Source organism: Coregonus lavaretus (genome assembly GCF_964263955.1).
Source record: "Coregonus lavaretus genome assembly, chromosome: 2".
Taxonomy (NCBI): Eukaryota; Metazoa; Chordata; class Actinopteri; order Salmoniformes; family Salmonidae; genus Coregonus; species Coregonus lavaretus.
This window is the reverse complement of record NC_139989.1, coordinates 37,488,192-37,506,675: the sequence shown is the minus strand read 5'-3', so window position 1 is coordinate 37,506,675 and position 18,484 is coordinate 37,488,192. Positions and strand designations below refer to the sequence as shown.

The 18,484-nt window shown below is 43.5% G+C and overlaps 1 protein-coding gene across 3 annotated transcripts; it reads left to right on the top strand.

The window, feature by feature from the left end:
* The first annotated feature begins 509 nt into the window (after positions 1 to 509).
* Positions 510 to 14,560, top strand: LOC311149823 (zinc finger protein 646-like). Of its 3 annotated transcripts, XM_084187050.1 has the most exons (6): positions 511 to 693; positions 5,709 to 8,495; positions 9,028 to 9,102; positions 9,290 to 10,408; positions 11,684 to 12,591; positions 13,601 to 14,560. In XM_084187050.1, the coding sequence occupies exons 2-6, from the start codon at positions 5,905 to 5,907 to the stop codon at positions 13,609 to 13,611; spliced, it is 4,704 nt and encodes a 1,567-aa protein (XP_084043176.1). In that variant the 5' UTR covers positions 511 to 693; positions 5,709 to 5,904; the 3' UTR covers positions 13,612 to 14,560. The 3 variants fall into 3 exon arrangements, with proteins under 3 accessions (XP_084043177.1, XP_084043176.1, XP_084043175.1); XM_084187049.1 differs by having other exon boundaries at positions 11,684 to 14,560; XM_084187051.1 differs by lacking the exon at positions 9,028 to 9,102 and having other exon boundaries at positions 510 to 693; positions 11,684 to 14,560.
* Positions 14,561 to 18,484: the final 3,924 nt, after the last annotated feature.

Sequence of the window (18,484 nt, the reverse complement as noted above, 5' to 3'; positions counted from 1 at the left end):
AATGTATTCGATGGCTGTGAATTGTCAACTGATACACGTGATTTCTTTTCACAAGCTAGATATTTGCATGTGAATCACTTCAAACTAAATTGGGAATAGGTTAATACGAAACAGATTAGAAGACAGTGAAGCACATTGGACAGCCTAATAAAATCAACTAAATCATTTTGGAGTATTATACTATCACTCCCAAACCATGAAAGAAACGATGACAGTAATGTACAATACCATAGACAGACATAGTGACCTCAGAATGTCATTTCCTCCATGATCAACGAAGCAAAGGCTGTTTCCACGAGAATCTATTATGAGCAGCGCCTGCACCAATTGTGGATGTTTGTCTGATTTGGATTAATAACACGATTGAGCGCGCAGGAGCAAAATGGACCAGTTAGTGTCTGGAGAGCAAAATACAGTACAGCATGCAAAACAGTAATCTGTTTTTAAAAATATAGGTGTTTGATGCAGACTCAAATGTTATTCTGCGCATGATGACGCGCAAAAGTACGTATGTCTCCGCTTCACACCGCTAGCTAGCAGGAAGTATGTTGAATCGGTGAAGAAAAAAATGACCGAAGAACCAAAGTCGGTTGTTGTTCTGAAAAAATAACAAGTCTCCTAAATGAGAACGCAAATGCTGCGGTTTTCAGATTCGGCATCATTCGCTCTAGTGCAAAGAACGTCATTAAACGGGTAAGTCGATTGCATAAAACGTATCAAAAACGATGTTTTCCATCAATGGGCCAGAATGTATTTGTCGAGATCTTTGTTGGTTCTAGGCTAGCGCACGTTAGCCAGCAAGCTAACCTTTGCGTGCCACGGTTATTTGGCTTCTTAGGCATGAATTACCCCTGAAATAATATGGTCTGTGCAGATAACAAGGGAATATACATTTATGCAGAATGTGCATCTTATATTTCTTTGAGTTTGCAAAATGTAGAGTTAACGACTTCCGTTTTCCTTGTATTTTTTAGCATCGTGGGGGGTAGTTAGCTAGGCGGCCGCGCTAGCTAGTTTGTCGGCTCGGTGCAGATTATTACATTAGTTTGATAGTTGGCCAGTTTAATTGCACCTTGAGGTGAAGTAATGTCTCAAACATTTAACTACACTGTATTAAAATAACCGAAAATGCAGTTATATGATCCGAAGTCATGTATTTTCACGACTTGACCTAGCTAACAGGCTAATGTTTGCACAGCTAGCTAAAATGCGGCTAGTGTACTAGCTAGTTGCAAGTAGCTTCTTAGAGAGCAATTTTTGATGGAAATTGAGTCGTTGTTATATTTTTGGTTAACGCGAATTTACGTTATATTTCAACATTTGGTAATTCGATGTTTCAGTTAACTATGCATTTATGAGCAAAATTCCTTATAGTTTATGTTTTCTCGGTCCTCCGGCCTTGACGTTGCCTAATTTGGGGAGTCGTCCGATGGAAAAGAGCACGGAATGTCTCGCGGATCGGCGTTAAAGATGCCCTGCTTTTGTCCTGACAAATTTACGCTGTGTGAACTGTGGCAAGGTCAGGGAGCGCGTTAGAATCGCCGCCCACTACAGTCAGATTATACTTTATTTCAATTATTTCGAATTACAGTTTCTTGGGCCTCCCTATTATGAAAGAAAAATATGATTTGTTGAAGTGTAGATCCAGCCCTAAGTCGTCCGAGCTCTCAATCAAAACAATGCACGTGTAAACATCGAGTCACACGGAAAGTAATTGTAAAGATATTAGCCCAGGTAAACGGTGTATGTACAACTATCTGTAATATTTATATTCATATTAAATACAAAAATGTTTCTTTTATGTGGTTCCTTGGCTGTTTACAGAATCCTGCAAACCATTTTTGCGCGGTAAAGGTGGTTGTGATTTCACTGTTTGATTAATTTTCTTTCTTCTGCTATCAAATTAGTTTAGCTAGTTTGCTAGGCTAACTACTTATGTGCACACTCGTTACTTAATTTTATTTGACAGTTCTTAGACAGTGTAAATATTTTTCTGTTTGAATTTAGTTGCAAATGGGAATTAGTCAGTGAAGTTAAAATTATTCCAAAGTTGTTTATGCTTCACCTCCCCATTTCTGTCTCTTACGTTTGAATAATTCTGCTACTTGCATCATTCACACCACGTTTGATAATGGCCAATCGAGCTGAAGTGTGAACATTCACATTACATTTTTCTCCCCATAGAGAACCAGAAACCCTGGCTTCTGCAGGCCAGAGATTTATAAATTATTTCACTTTTTACACCATGGGCCCATTGTGATTATATAATTTTTGCATCCCATAAGTTAAGCAAACAACGTTTTCTAATATAAATGGTTTTAATTCCCATTTGTTTAAAGTGTCAAATAGCCTTGCTCACTGGATGTTTCTATATAAATCTAGATCCTTCCCACCCCGCTATCATTTGAATAGACATATGCCTTTATTCCAAACTGGGCCCACCTCAGCTCAGCAATGAATATATATGCTTCAAAGTGTAAACAACAGATGACAGACAACCCAAACTGTAGCGGAAGTGCTTTTTGTGATGTTAGACCCATCTGGTATTTCGCTACACAGATCTTGATTGACTTGATGAGCCTAGCACATCCAGATGGCCTGGCGTCAGGGTACCTTCCCGGAGGTTATGGGACTTTCACACGAGAGCTGTGAGACTAACCCATGCAGGGTAAAAAGTGTATTCTGTTGAGTTCACTTGACTACAGGAACAAATACTGGTAGGCCTATGTCAATAAGCCATTCTGGAATAGGATGCCTTATTCAAATATAGGTTGGGTAAAAAATTGTGGAAAGCTCTATAATAGTGAATTGAGCCTATATTTGACTATTACAGACTACTAGGCCTATGTTACTGAAAATGACCAATGTGGCATTGGACCCATTTCTTAATTAGAATTTGCATGAATTATCACAGAACTTAAATTGATGATTTTTCACAATGTGAAATTATGAAATGAAGCATTCCACAAACCTTTGTGTATTGTCTGTTTTGCTATGTGTGCTGTTAATGTGCAAACTATAGGTGTGGTTCCAAGATTCTGCAGGAAGAACTTGGCACAGGACACATTGGTCAGCCTGGCGGAAGTGAGCACAAGCTGCAAACATGCCAGATCTAATAAAACAAAAGCCACGTCTAAAAGTTCTCACAATCCGCACTGACAATTGTCAGTAGATGATAAATCATGTACAAATAAAATATAGGCTATAATGTCCTATTCATCAAACATTGGCAAAACATAAAGCAATGAATTCTATAAATGTAAGACAACATATTTAAGTTTGTCAATGCATATTCACTATTCTAATGACTCCAAAGTAACCTTTATGTTGTCCAAAGAGGTTGTGAACTGATATCATGTTTTCACCCCACAATAATGCATAATGGTTGAATGTTAAAAGGGCAGTGCAGTTACAAATAAGATTTTCCTTTTTTAAATATTATTTCCACACAGGTCAAAATAACACATGGAAATTGTGAAAATTATGATATGTAAGAGCTGTTTGGGAAAAAATTCCAGGAATTTCAGCCTGTTCAGAAACTTTTGGCCCAAGTTGTTTCTGGGCAGCAGGTAGCCTAGCAATTAAGAGCGTTGGGCCAGTAACTGAAAGGATGTTACAATGTGATCTGAGTATAATAGACCTATGACTGTTCATCTGTGAAGTGGGTGGGCTCTAGACCATCCTATAAGCCAATCAGGGCTGTGTATGTCAATATCTTCCAATTTGTTTCCCAACGCCTACACAATCAGACTGAGCATTTCGAGACATACAGTGATGATTTCAAAATACTATTCCAAAGTCTGCATTAGGGCTTTAAGAATAGTGATTGACTTCCTGGTGGATTTCAAAAAGTGTCTAGGGCAGCGATATTACAATTTTACCCTACGAGGTCAGGAATACTGCTGGTTTTCTGTTTGACCTGATAATTAATTGCACCAACCTGGTGTACCAGGTCTAAATCAGTCCCTGATTAGAGGGGAATAATTTATAAAAGCCAGTTCCACTGCATTATGTAATTGTTTCCCTCTAATCAGGGACTGACTTAGACCTGGGACACCAGGTGTGTGCAATTATCAGGTAGAAAAGAACCAGCAGCCTCCGGACCTCGTAGCGCAGCGTTTCCCAAACTCTGGCCTAGGGAACCCAAGGGATGCACGTTTTGGTTTTTGCCCTAACACTACCCAGCTGATTTAAATTATCAAAGCTAGATGATTAGTTGATTATTTGAATCAGCTGTGTAGTGCTGGGGCAAAAACCAAAACGTGCACCACTTGGGGACCAAGTTTGGGAAACCCTGTCATATGGTAAGAGATGAGTATCCCTGGTCTAGGGGATATGGGGCTAGGGGTTGGCCCAATCCCAAATTGACCCCTATGCACTTGTGGAGATCTGAGAGGATTTGATTTGTATAAGCAATATGGGGAAACTTCCCCCTGGCCTATCAGAGGGCAAGGTGGAGCTATTGCCATGTTACTTACACCTTTCAAATCCAATCAGATCTTAGTGTATAATCTGTGTGGTATAGGGGTCGATTTGGGATTGGGCCGTTGTTTCTGGACAGAGCCTAAATTTCAGGACGATTAATAATGAAACGCAGAGAATCAGACTGCCGATAGGTACTTATCACAGTGGGAGGCCGTTCCTTCTCTTGCTCGAACAAAAGCGGTACCAGCTGCGTGCTGACCCGGTGGCGACGGACCTGCCATTTCTACTTGTAGAATCGCAATGCTCATCAGTTGCCAACAACTTGACTTTGAGCCAATCAGAGAGCACGAACCCCCATGTGGGGGAGCCAACAGGAGTGACGGATCCACGGATGAGCCAGTCACACTTGTAGGCTATGGGATGGTAGCTAGCTAAGTGCACAGACACAACGCTAAATACTTCCTCCAAGCTAGCTAACCACTATAGCTAGTATTGATATTATAATTAAATCACAATGGGTTCGTTTCCATGAAACAACTGCCTGTGTTAGCTGCCAAGTTAATGCAGTGTCCATCCCTAGCTAGCTATTTTGTGCTAGCTAGTGAATATGCTAAACATTTGGCTATGTGCTGGCACTGGCCATATGGGATTATGAAGAGTGAATTAAATGTTTTCTTCGTCATCATTTTAGGTAGTTAACTAACTGTGGCCATCTGGCTAGGATCAACAAGGGCATTCTACAAAATAGGAACATTAGCGCAGCTAGCTAGCTAACGTTGGAATCTAGACCATAAACTAAGCAAAACACACGGACATGCGTTGCCAAACAATGCTACTGCCACCTTCTGGTTTGTAGTATTTTAACAATGCTTTGTGGCTGACGACTTTGCTGTGTGAACACAAAGAGATTGACTGCCGACACTGCTCAGAAGTGCAAATTACACTCGGCTGGCGAACGGTAGACAATCCTGTGTGTGTCACTGCTCTGTAGGTGTTCTTGATTTACCCTGCCCAGCACCCTTGATAGGCAGAGTTTCAATGTTGGAAACATTTTATTGGTCTGAATGTCTGATGTGGTGGATTTGTAGCCTTTGTTGGCTTTTGCCAGACCTTTATTATTCTAATGAAGGTGTTCTGTGTCATATTTCTTGCAGTATAGAATAGATAACCTTTCCACATTGACAGTGCAAATGGCTAGACATTCAGTATGTTCAATCTTTTCTGGTTTGAGTCTCTTCTAAATCATTAAATGGCCCCTTTTTATGTTTTTTCTATTTCAACAGTGCTCTTCCAGTGCCTGCTCCGTGTCCAGATCCTTCCGGTGCTGCCCTGACGGGGTGGCATTGAATGGCTGAAAGAGAAGACTATCTTCAGCTCTGGGAAGAAAATGGCTGACACCACAGAATCCAAGAGCTAAGACTCTCTTTTCCCCTTGTCTACTTTGTTGATTATCTTGAGACTTGATTTCCCCTTCCCTAAATGTATAAGCCTACTATGGCAATGCATGATATGAGCCGTGTCAAGGGTTTCCCCTGTAAAGAGTGTGATATGGTTTGCCCCAGTACCCCTAGTCTGTTAGAACACATGAAGGCTCACTACCAGCAAGAAGAGAATGGCAGGTTTGAGTGTGAGCAATGTGGACGCATCTATAAGCATGCTGGCAGCCTGGCCAACCATAAGAAATCCCATGAAGTGGGTTCCTTTCAGTGCCCAGTCTGCACCAGAACCCTTCCCAATGCTGTGGCTCTGAAGAACCACCTCCGTATCCACACCCTATCCCCAAGCAGTGCCCAGGCAGAGGAAGACGGCGGTGATGAAGGCACTGAAGACGGACATGATGAGAGGAACTATGGTCTTGCACAGGATCTGTCCGATGGCTTTGCCCGCAGTCACCTGAACAACAGTGGAATGGTTCATGGCGTGATGTCACATGACCCAGATGATCATAAGAAGTCACCTGTAACCGATGATGCCTGGGATCGTCCATTCAAATGCGATCAGTGTGATAGGACATACCGCCACCATGGCAGCCTGGTTAATCACAAGAAATGTCACCAGGAGGGGGCGTTCAAGTGTACCGTCTGTTACAAGCAGTTCAACAACCTGGCTGCTCTCAACGGCCATGACCGAACCCACTCAAAGTTTAAGACTCCTGGAGCATCGATGGTTAACAACAACATACATGATTCTGTGACTGATCAGCGTTCGTCTGCGCCCCAAACCGATGATGCGGCTAATTGCTTCTGCCACCTGTGCCAGGTAGCCTTGCCCAACAAGAGTGACTTCCAGGAGCACATCCAGTTGCATAATGCAGCCTCCTCTTCACTGGGTCTTGCCCGTAGTTTCCCTGGGATAATGCCGCACAATCTCAGCGCTGTCCGTTCCCCAGCGTACACACCTGCCCTCGGTGACCCTCTGCCGCTTCCTCCTTTGCCAAATGATAAACGTGGCCCCTTTGACCCAATGCTTGGACCTCCTGTCAATAACCCCATTTACACTTGTGCATACTGTGGGGCTGGGCATCCTGATCTGGAGAGCCTCAAAGTTCATTACCTGACCCATGACCCCCACCCAGGCTCCCATGGTCAGGATGGTATCCTGAACACTGATGGGATTGGCTCTAACTCTAACCCATCACCATCTGGAGAGAGAGTGCAGTCTTCTTCTGATGATGGCGAACGTCGTTTCAAGTGTCAGGATTGTGGGAAAAGCTACCGCCATGCTGGAAGCCTGGTAAACCACAAGCGCTCCCACCAGACTGGCCTCTACCAGTGCACCATCTGCTGCAAGCAGTATCCGCACTTGGCAGCCTTGCATAGCCACCTCCGCAGCCACAAGGGAAGAACATCCAACCAATCATCCCTCAACACTGAAGGCGACTGGCTCTCCTCGGAACCCCTTACACTTGACTCTCAGAATAGTTATGTGCAGGAGGGGAGTGGTGCAACCACCCCTATCTCGCTCCCTGGAAATCTTGGTGATGCTGCTCACTTTGTACCTGATGGTGGCCACAGCAGTGGTTTGGATTCACTGGAGTTCCATGATCGATTTGATGGCTCCCTTGCCCAGAGCAACTCTGGGCACTCCCCTCTTCCCCAGAACCACCGCCAGGCTGATAGACACATGTGCACTGACTGTGGAGAAATGTATGGGGACATCTCTGGCATCAAATCTCACATGTGTCCCCAACGGCGACAGAACCAGGGGATGTCCAATGGATTCATGGGAAACATGAGCGGCTACAACAGCCCTGGAGGCGCTGCTCTCCCTTCAGGTGGAGGAAATGTGAAAGAGAGCAATGGACAGCGCTCTCAGTATGGTTCTCAGTCCCATGCCCAGGGAAGTGGAAAAAGGATGAATAAAGAAGATGAAGATGATGGCGAGGTGTACCAGTGCTCGGTGTGTGGGAACCATTATGCCAGCCTCAGGGCCCTGAGGAGCCATCTGCGCAGCCATGCTAACAATCCCACAGGGCCTGGGACTTCAGCACTTTCTCCTAACGGTGAGGCAGACTGGAGGATTATCTGCAGCACCTGTGGCCAGAGCTTCTCCAGAAAGCAAGACCTGTTAAACCACCAACTGATTCATGGGCCACAAAGGTCAGATGCAGCAGCGCAGGGCATGGTGGCAGATCCCACCAATACTAATGGAAAAATGGATGGTGATGGGAGGAATCACATTTGCGTTGACTGTGGCATGTTCTTTGCTGATCGCCATCACTTGATCACTCACCTGTGTCCTGGAAAGGGAAGAGGAGGAGTGCTGAGCAAAGAAGGATTGAATGGAGCTAAAGGGATGACTGGCGGAGATGGAGTTAGTGGCGGCGGAGTTGGAGGACCTGGAGGCAGTCGTGATATGGGAGGACAGGACCGTAGACAACAGATGCCAGATTCGGAGGATCGACCCCACAAATGTGACCAGTGTGGAAGGGGCTACAGGCACCCTTGCTCCCTGCTCAACCACAAGAAATCTCACAAGACCGGAGTCTTCAGATGCCTTGTCTGTCAGAAGCGCTACTACAACCTGCTGGCCCTCAAGAACCACCAGAGGACCCACTTTGACTTAAAAAGGTAAGCTTTTGTTTGATGTGTTTCCTCATTGAGACTCTTTTTGTCTTTGTGGGCATATTAATAACATAAGATCTGTGTGCATAGCTTGAATTTGGTCCAAATTTCCAATTGACATCAATGGGACATTTTACACTAAAATCTGGATTGTACAGTACCTTCATGGATTGGTCTTTATTTTCTCTGAAATATTGAGATGCAGTATTTTTCATTGTAATAATACTAGATATGAGTAAGAATAATCAATTTGCCTATCGAGGGCCTCCGCATTGATGTTAAAAACAGGCATTTGAATTGTTGAAGAAAACACACCGCTTTTCCCTCACTGTACAGCGGCACAGCTGAAAAACGAACGACATTGAATGTAAGAGTCTACTCTGTGCTACAGTCCAGTCTGTAAAGCTAATTAAAAACAAAACACCCCTTAAGCAATGCTGAGGAACCCAAGAAATGGCCAGGCCATGACATCTTTGAATCCATTCTAAACGTAAAATGTATTTCTGACTGGTGATTTCCCTTTATTGGCTTGCTACAGCAAGGCTGCCGCTGGCACAGGGAGAAGCGGTCCCCAAGTGGCACCCGATTCCGAAACGATGGCTTTACTTGAATGGTAAATAACCTTCCCCAAATGTGCTTTTATCATCATTACTAAACGTAGCTAGTGCCCATTCAGCCAGTAGGCTGTCCACTCATGATGTTAGGAGCGAGTTGAGTGGCTGGCAGATCGTGGAATAGGGAAAAGGAGTGTTTACCAGTTCCTCACCCATCTTTAATTTGGTCCTCACTTTCTTTTGCAGGCACAAGTGTGAGGAGTGTGGGAAGGCCTTCAAGATCCAGAAGCAGCTGGAAAACCACCTTCGGCTCCATGAAGAACACAGAGCAAAGGCTCACGCCCAGCTCGCGAAACTAGGCAATGGAAGGTATCAAGGAGGACCCTCTGGCATGCAGGCCATGAGAGGAGAATCGTCCAAATCCCAGAACCCTGGCATAGGGGGAGACAAGTATGGACAGCAACAACAAGGCTTCAAGCAACCCTACTCAGAGGCGGGTACTTCAAGGGCTCAGAATTTTGATCTACAAGAAGGGGGACGACGACCCTTCGCCTGTGATGAATGCGGACGGAGCTATCGTCATGCAGGCAGCTTGGCCAACCACAAGAATCTTCACAAAATTGGCGAGTATCACTGCAATGTCTGCAACTCCACTTACCCCAACCGCCTGGCCATGAAAAACCATCTGCGTCTTCATTTTGCCCTCAAGAAGCACACTTGCCAGGAATGTGGCAAAGGATTCCGCACCCAAAAGCAGCTGACCACCCACCACTCTGCACAGCTCTGCAAGGGGGCTGCAGGAGCTGTTGCTCAAATGGATTACGAGTGTGATGGGTGCTGCGAGGGTTTCGCTACTGCTGACGAGCTGGCTGCACATGACTGCCCTGCTCAGCAGCTCCCTTCGTCCTCTGCCTCCCTCAATAGCTCAAGCCTCAGTATCGATGGGGCTGACCTTGTGCCAGATGAACGTCCGTACAGCTGTGACATCTGCAGCTGCTCTTACAAACATGCCAGCAGCCTGCTGAACCACAAGCACACGCACAAGATAGGCACCTTTACCTGCACCTACTGCGACAAGCCGTACTCCAACTACATGGCGCTTCGCAACCACATGCGCATCCACACGCAGAAGAAGAGGCACATCTGCCACCACTGCGGGAAAGCGTTCCGGCTAGCCAGGTTCCTCCGCAATCACCAGAAGGTCCATGAGGAGGGCCACACACGCTTTGGCTGCACCAGCTGCGGGAAGAGCTTCCAGGGGAGGTCAGGCCTGGCGAGGCACCGCTGCGGGGAGAACCAGGTAGGCAAGGAGGGCAGGAGGATGGCCACTGCAAGCACGACAGGGGGAGAAGAGTGCCGGTACACGTGAGTTTTCGTCTGTTGTTTGTGATTCTTGAAGTGAAAATAGTGAAGATCATAGGTTTCTACATGTCTATTACAGGTATATGATCTCCAATCCGGCTTCCTTGGGACCATACGTGCACCGGAATTCGGATATTTCTGAAGTTTGGACAGATTGATTAGTGGAGACCAGATAAGTCACCCTGTTTGCTTTCAGTTAGATATACATTAGTTTCCTAGGTTACTATGAATCAGAATTGATTTGATTGTTCAGTTGGATGTTTTATTTTCTACTTTTACCTAAGAAAACTGCCATTAATTGATACCAATTCAAAGTAGCTGACGTAGTATAATAAGTAAGATTTATGATTTGTGTGTTCCTTGTACTTGTTATGAATTGTAGTGCTCCTTTTTTGTGCTTCCCTGTCTCTTTTATAGGTACATTGTACGTTTAGGTTGTTGATAGTGTAAACCTAGTTTAGTGGGCTTATTTATTTGAAAAAGTCAAGGCACAAAAGCTGGTTTAATGGTAAAAGACCATAGAAGTTAAAAGGTTCTTGTATGTTTTTTGCTGATTTTACAGTGAATACTACATTGATAAAGGCCATAGGCCTATCCTTAGACTTAGATCCACAGTAAGTATTTGGAGCTTGCTGCACTGCACATGCTTTGTTGTAATTTAGTTATTTTTGGGGGGTGGGGTAATCTGCACTAAGGCACCATATTTCACCACAGTTGCGGCCAATAAGAAAGTCAGAATCATTTTAATAACTATAAAAAGTGTGATATGGAATTGTTGTATCCAAATGTGCAGTGCAGGGAGCCACACATACCTTCCAAGACTCAAATTAGTTTTCAATTATTTGATTAAGGACAGTCCATATTTCCCCCCCCTGTTTCCTCCAAAATGTGTTCCCCTTTTTATTATGTGTGTAAATTGACTATTTCTTCTTGTAGGACATGGTAAACCACTTATAGTCATCTCCAAAGCTTTAAGCCGGATTCCAGATCATATACCTGTACCAATTATTTTATATATATATATATATATATATATATATATATATATATATATATATATATATATATATATATATATATATATATATATATATATATATATGTATATATGTATATATATATATATATATATATATATATATATATATGTATATGTATGTATATGTATGTTAGTTTTATCTAATGGAAAAGTGGTAACCAGCCAATTAGATTGGTTAGATTAGTGAAAAAGAACCGCAAGCCATTACTAATTTCTTGTTCTCTTGTCTCTCTCCACAGATGTGACCAGTGTGGCCGCTCCTACGCCCATGCCAGCTCCCTCCTCAACCACAAAAACACCCACACCGTCGGCATTTACCACTGTGCCGTGTGCCTCAAGACCTATTCCAACCTCCTGGCCCTCAAGAACCACCGGCGCATCCATTCAGAGATACGACGTCACCGCTGCCCAGAATGCGGCAAAGCTTTCCGTGTCTCCTCCCAGCTCAACAGCCACCGTCGCGTCCACCTAAAGGAGAGGGAGCTAACTTGTGGCCCCTGCCAGCGCAGCTTCCCCAGCCAGGCCAGCTTCCGGCTCCACCAGGAGATCTCCCACGGCCAAGCCCCCAGGCCCCCCCAGCAGACACAGGCCAGGGCTGGGGGAGCATCTGGGGGCACATCCGGGGGCGGGAGCTCAGGCCTTAGCTGGGACTCCGGCCTGGATCTCACGCTGTTGCAGGCCCAAGGACTGGACCCCAATGGACTACCCAAAATGAACTCCCTGTCCTTCCAAGGCCCCAGTGGCAGCAGGAGCCGTGGGGCGACGGGGACCAAGTCGCACATCTGCAACCAGTGTGGCCGTGCCTACCTCCATGCCAGCTCCCTCCTCAACCACAAAAACAGTCACAAAACAGGTGCCTACTTCTGTAACTCCTGTCAGAAGGAGTTTCCCAACCTGATGTCCCTCAAGAACCACCGGCGCATTCACACTGAGCCCAAACGTTTCCAGTGCCCCGACTGCGGAAAGTCCTTCCGTGTGTCCACCCAGCTCATCTGCCACAGGCGCATCCACACCAAGGAAAAGCCCTTTTCCTGCCAGCAGTGCGACAAGCGCTTCTCCAGCAAGTCCAACCTGCGCCACCACCAGAAGGTGCACTGGAGCAGCTCAGCGCCCCCCACCATGGCCATGGGCGCTGCCAGCTTCCTGGGTATGCCCTCAGGCCCATTTCTATAAGTATGGGTGGGAGTGGGGGAAGGGGTGGTTCTAGTGTGGGATGCATTGAAAGGCCAAGGTTCTAGAGGTTCTAAAACTCTTAGTCCCGTTCCTTCTCATTCACCACCATCTCCCTCTTGTTGTAGAGTGTGAAGTTTATATCTATAGATTTCCACAGAGCAGGTTATGTGATCTAGACTCACAGGCCCTGCATGCAACCTCCGATAAGGGAGGGGGGGGGGGGACTGACTTGGCATGGATGACATCTCCACTGGTTAAGACAGTCTGGTTGCAAAAGCTTCCCCCATCTGCTTCATCCCAACCAGCATGGCTACGCTTGCTTGCATTCACTCGATGGCCTTTGCTAGGGGACAACAACCCATCAGCCTGTAATGGTACACAAGGATTACTGCTCACTCAGTGTAGGATGTGTGCTAGACTTCTCTGTTCGGCCCTTTAGAAACCTTTAATGATATACTGTTGTCATAGCCTCCTGTTGCATGTTACACAGTAGATGATTGTAGATTTCTCAGTGTTTTATTGACAGTTAAGCCCAGTGTCAAAGAAGTCACAGCATACAGGGCACAATAGGAAGAACATCCTAATGCCATGCCAAGAGTGTAGCGTGAAGTTCACCAAGTCAACCACATTGATGAATTTGACCAATGTTAAGGGTTTTTTGTGGCATCTTTGCAGTTTGAATGCATTGCACATGACATCCCATTCCATATCTGTTGATTTTGGATAAAGCCTTTGCATGCGGCCTTTGTCATGTTATACAAAACATCTTAACCAGTAACAAATTGTTCAAACCGTGTCTCTGAAGTGAGCAATATGTTGGAGCAAAGAGTTGAGATGTACTTCGACATTGTAAAATTTTTGTTTTAACAGTTAATTAATGCAGTGGTAGGAGATGTCACATTTCTATATTCTAGAACTGACCTGAGGGTGTATTGCTCTCTTGTGAGGTTCTAATTGTTTTCTAACTTGTGTGTTTCTTGCAGCACGAAGATGAGCTTCAAACCTTATTATTCTGCAGATGACAGCAATGCTCTTTATCGGTTGCTTCTTTCTGGCATCACATTTGTGTATTCCTCCTCTAATATTTAAAAAAAAAATCTGGGCACCCATATTTTCAACACTGCGCCTAACTAGTTAACATGTATAGACAATAAGTTGTGGTTATAAAAAAAGAAAGTAAAGAAAATGTATATTGTTAGGCCCATGCCGGCATTTGGTTTTATCCTGTATCGTAATCGTACTTCTGACTGTATTATTTACAGTTCGACTTTTATAAAACAGATCATTGTAGAATGCATTTATTTATATTAACACTTGTTACGGAAAACGCTAGTTTTAGGATCTCTCAGTTTAGGAGCTGTGTTGTAACCACCCCCTTTCCTTACACTTACCCCTGACTATTCATCCTGTATGTATAATTGACATGGAGTCAAGTATGAAGGACTCCCAAAGAACACTTGTTACAGTGACAGTACTCCTCCATGTTGTCTCAATTTGTTATGCTTCAAAAAAAGAAAACATCTGTCCCTTGTACAATAAACAGGGAACATGTATAATGTGTTTTTTGATTGCATTACAAAGATTTAAGGAAATATTTCTGAAATGTTTGCCTTTTACAAGTGATGTGACCGTCTCCCCTCAAGTCAGACTGGACTTCCTTCTGTTTCACAAAAAGCTCACACTCAAAGGGATGACTTTGTGAAATGTTTGTGCATTCATTCTTTTAAGTTTTTGTTACACCTTATCGTAACCCTTGTATTTATTAGTATTTAATTTAATTGCATTTTGACTATTCAAAGCTCTGTGTGAACACCTTTTACAGGGAGCACTGGTGCTAGGAAGTGAAATATAAAGTGACAGTGAAGTGATTTAGGAGTAATGTGATTCAACTAGACCACAGGACAACTAACTATTTTAATTAAACTCTTGCTTTTTCTCCACAATTGGTTAAAAGTGGACACTTCCAACCTTCATTATGGCTAGTTTAGAAAGGATTGGTTTGAACAACTATAATGAATAATTTGTAGTTCTAACTTTTTGTTTCATACATATATATATGTACTGCTTACTATACACTTTTATAAACTATGTTTTGATAATTCATTTCTTAACAAAACCTGTCCATATTATAACACCTAATGCTGAGTACTGAAAATAAATAGCTGGGGAAAAAAGTGAAGAACAGTGTTGTGAATCGATTGTCCTTTAACTCCACACTTTTAATGTACTTTTGAAAGTGTTAAGTGTTTTTTAATGATCAACATGTTTTCACACAGGACATTTTTAACCTGTGATGAAGGTGAAATCAACCTGGGTAAACTCAACCTTGTTAAAGGCTTGGCTTGAACATTTTCACTTCAGTGAATTGGTCAAATGAAAATGTGTCTAGTTGAAGGACCAAATAATTTCAGTTTTTGAGTATATGTAAGGAAGAGGGGTATACAATTGCAGATTATCTTTAAGCAAATGATGCAGACTGAGGATGAAGTTTGATAATGCTTGTTGCCTCTAGAAAGGCTGGTGCCCTCAAATCATACACCCAGGCAGCCCAATGTTGATATCTTTTCCACTAATTGTTCTTTTGACCAAACGCATCAGGTCTTTTCACATCAGATCTTATTCAGAGCTGATCTAATTAGTCAAAAGAGCAATTAGTGAAAAAAAAGATCTGAATAAGGCTGCCTGTATAAACACAGCCCTAGAGGATTAGACCTATGAAAATGACTGAGTCATTTACTCATGTTAGTCCAAACAATGAAAAAATGGACTAATGAATTACAAAAGTATCATATGATCATAGCTATATGTAATATTTAAGGTACAATGTTCAAATGCACTCCATTATCTTGATGCTAGAATATGTTTTTGTTTTATGCAACACAAAAATCACCAAATGATATTGAGTTTACAATGTGGTTGGTGAAAATATACCTTCATTTTATAACCAGCAAAAAGGGTTTGTCGTTCTTTCATCCTTGGAAGAAGAATATCCTCCCAAAACTCCTTTCTTTAGTTTTTACACTTAGCTGATATTTAGACCAACCCAATATTTCCACATAGCTTTTTTTAATCAACCCAGACAAGTTTGAGAGTGCATATTTGTCGCTAGTTAGCTTAGCATGCTAACACCAGTGTCCATATGGAATCTGTTGAGCTGATGCCAAAGTCTAGCAACCACAATGGCATTTCTATTATAATACGTTGTTCAAGAGTGATATGGTCACTACACGTTGGAATGGAGTGTCTGCATGGTGGTTAAGTGTGTTGTTGTTCCTATGGACTCTTGGATTGGCATGCTAAACTAACAAGTGGCTGCTCAAAATAAATAAATAAATCAAACATTTTTATCTGGGTTGATTTAAGAAACGCTCAAGTACTGGGAGAAACCAAAGAAAATCGTTTTTTGAGGAAAGTGTCCTCCTAAGGGCTGTAGAATCAACATTGCAATATGGCTGTCACCCAATTTTTGTGTATTTGTCACCATGAAGATTAAACTAGCCTAGATATTGAAGATACAAATCTCTCAACCTTAATCCTACACATGTACTCTGACCTATTCCTGATTTGTTTTGTTTTCATGTACATTTCGTATTTTATATTTGCATGATAGAAGTTTGTGCTTAATAAAGATCCATCCTTGTTGAATATAATTAACTGTAGCAATACATTTGTTCCCAAATTGAGGAATCAGTTTCTTCTACCAAATTCAAGGTACAGTAACAAAGCTATGTAGACGACCATATTAAATACTGTTGGCTAGTGGAAGTACATAATAAACCCATATACCTGCAGTGTACAGTGGGAGAGTGTAGACATTTACAACACGTAGCCTCACCATTTGACTCCAGGCTCAGTACACCATCAGTGTAGGGAAGGCCCATTTGATTTGCCCAATGGTTTGATTGACATATTGAAAAGGCTCAGGTGAATTGCCCAAAATTAAAAATGTATTGTTAAAGGTGCAATCTTTAACATTTCAGGAATATTTTTGACTCCCTCTCGGGTTTTGACGAATATGACATCTTATTATAAGCCCAAAATATTATTTTGTAGAGACATTATTGTTGGGCTTTCAACTTCTGAAAACTAGAACCAATATTGAATCAAGAAGACGCTGCATTTTGTATACACTGAGGGTGGCCAGGCCACTTTTGTTTTTGTCTCAATTAATAGTATTAATTTATTACTACCGATACATATCAAGATCTATGTGCATGTGGAAATGTTACGGAATGCACCTTTAATTGTTGAAGAATTTATGTGGTTTTTTTTCATTGCTGAAGCTGTTCATAATGCAGCGTTCACATGCTATCGGAGTTATCAGAAGCTCTTTGTTCCCAGTGGGAAATTTCACTTGAAGGACTGTCCAAGTGGGAAACACAGAGAAATTTTTGTTACCTGAGTTGTGACGTTTCACCACTGACCTTTTACCTTTGACAACAAATCAGTTTTTGACAATTACAACCTTATCAATATGTATAATGTAGCTAGTCTGACCATATTGTCGACGTTAAGCAAGCTAGCTAACTTTATTATTAGCAATGGTAGCAAGCTTATTGGTTGAAGAATTGTTCCAACTTCAAAAGCACTTGGACACAATCATGTCGGGCTTATGACTTCCCAGTTTCCCATTTCCCACGAGCATGTGAAGCCAGCATTAATGTGTATACAAATGAAATAGCAGAATTATGGCATGACACAAGTCCTACATTTTACATTTTCAGGTCATCCACCAATTGGCGCAGGGAGACCACCCAAGTTGCATGTCTGCGACCAGTGCGGCCGTGGTTACCGCCATGCCGGATCCCTCCAGAACCACAAGAACATCCACAAGACAGGCGCCTATTTCTGCAGCTCTTGTCAGAAGGAGTTCTCCAACCTGATGGCTCTCAAGACCCATCGGCGCATACACACTGAGGTCAAACGACACCGGTGCTTAGACTGTGGAAAGGTCTTCCGTGCGCCTAGCCAACTCATCGTCCACCGCCGCATTCACACCCAGGAGAAGCCCTTCTCCTGCCAGCAATGCACCAAGCGCTTCTCCAGCAAGTCTAACCTACACCACCACATGAAGTTGCACTGGAGAGGCTCAGCGCCTTCCAGTTTCCTGGGTATGCGCTCAGGCCCATTTCTATAGGTGGGGGAAGGGGAAGTGCTACTGTAATACACATTGAAAAGCCAAGGTTTCTGGAGGTTTGGTTTAATACAAGTTCAACGTTTACATTTTCAGGTAAACCGGTAATTGGTGGGGGGGCCAAATCGCACGTCTGTGACCAGTGTGGCCGTACCTACCGCCACGCCAGCTCCCTCCTCAACCACAAGAATATCCACAAGACTGGCACCTATTTCTGCACCTCCTGTCAAAAGGAGTTTCACAATCTGAACGCCCTCAAGAACCACCAGCGCATCCACACGGAGAGCAAACGCTATGAGTGCCCAGAGTGCAGAAAGTCCTTCCGTGTGTCCACCCAGCTCATAATCCACCGACGCATCCACACCAAGGAGAAACCCTTCTCCTGCCAGCAGTGCGACAAGCGCTTCTCCAGCAAGTCCAACCTGCGCCACCACATAAAGTTGCATTGGGGCGGCTCAGCGCGTCCTGTGCCCACCAATGTGTCTGTGGCTGCTACCAGTGTCTCCCTCTTGGCTATGCCTCAGACCCATATCTATACAAAGTATGGGTGGGGGTGGGGAAAGGGGAAGCATTGAAATGCCAAGGTTCTGGAGGTGCCAAAACTCTTCTTCACCCTCCTTCTCATTCACCACCATATCCCTCTTGTTATAGAGCGTGATTTTCATAGAGCAGGTTATGTGGTCTAGACATGCAAGACCCTGCATGCAACCCCAGACAAGGGGAGAAAGTGGAC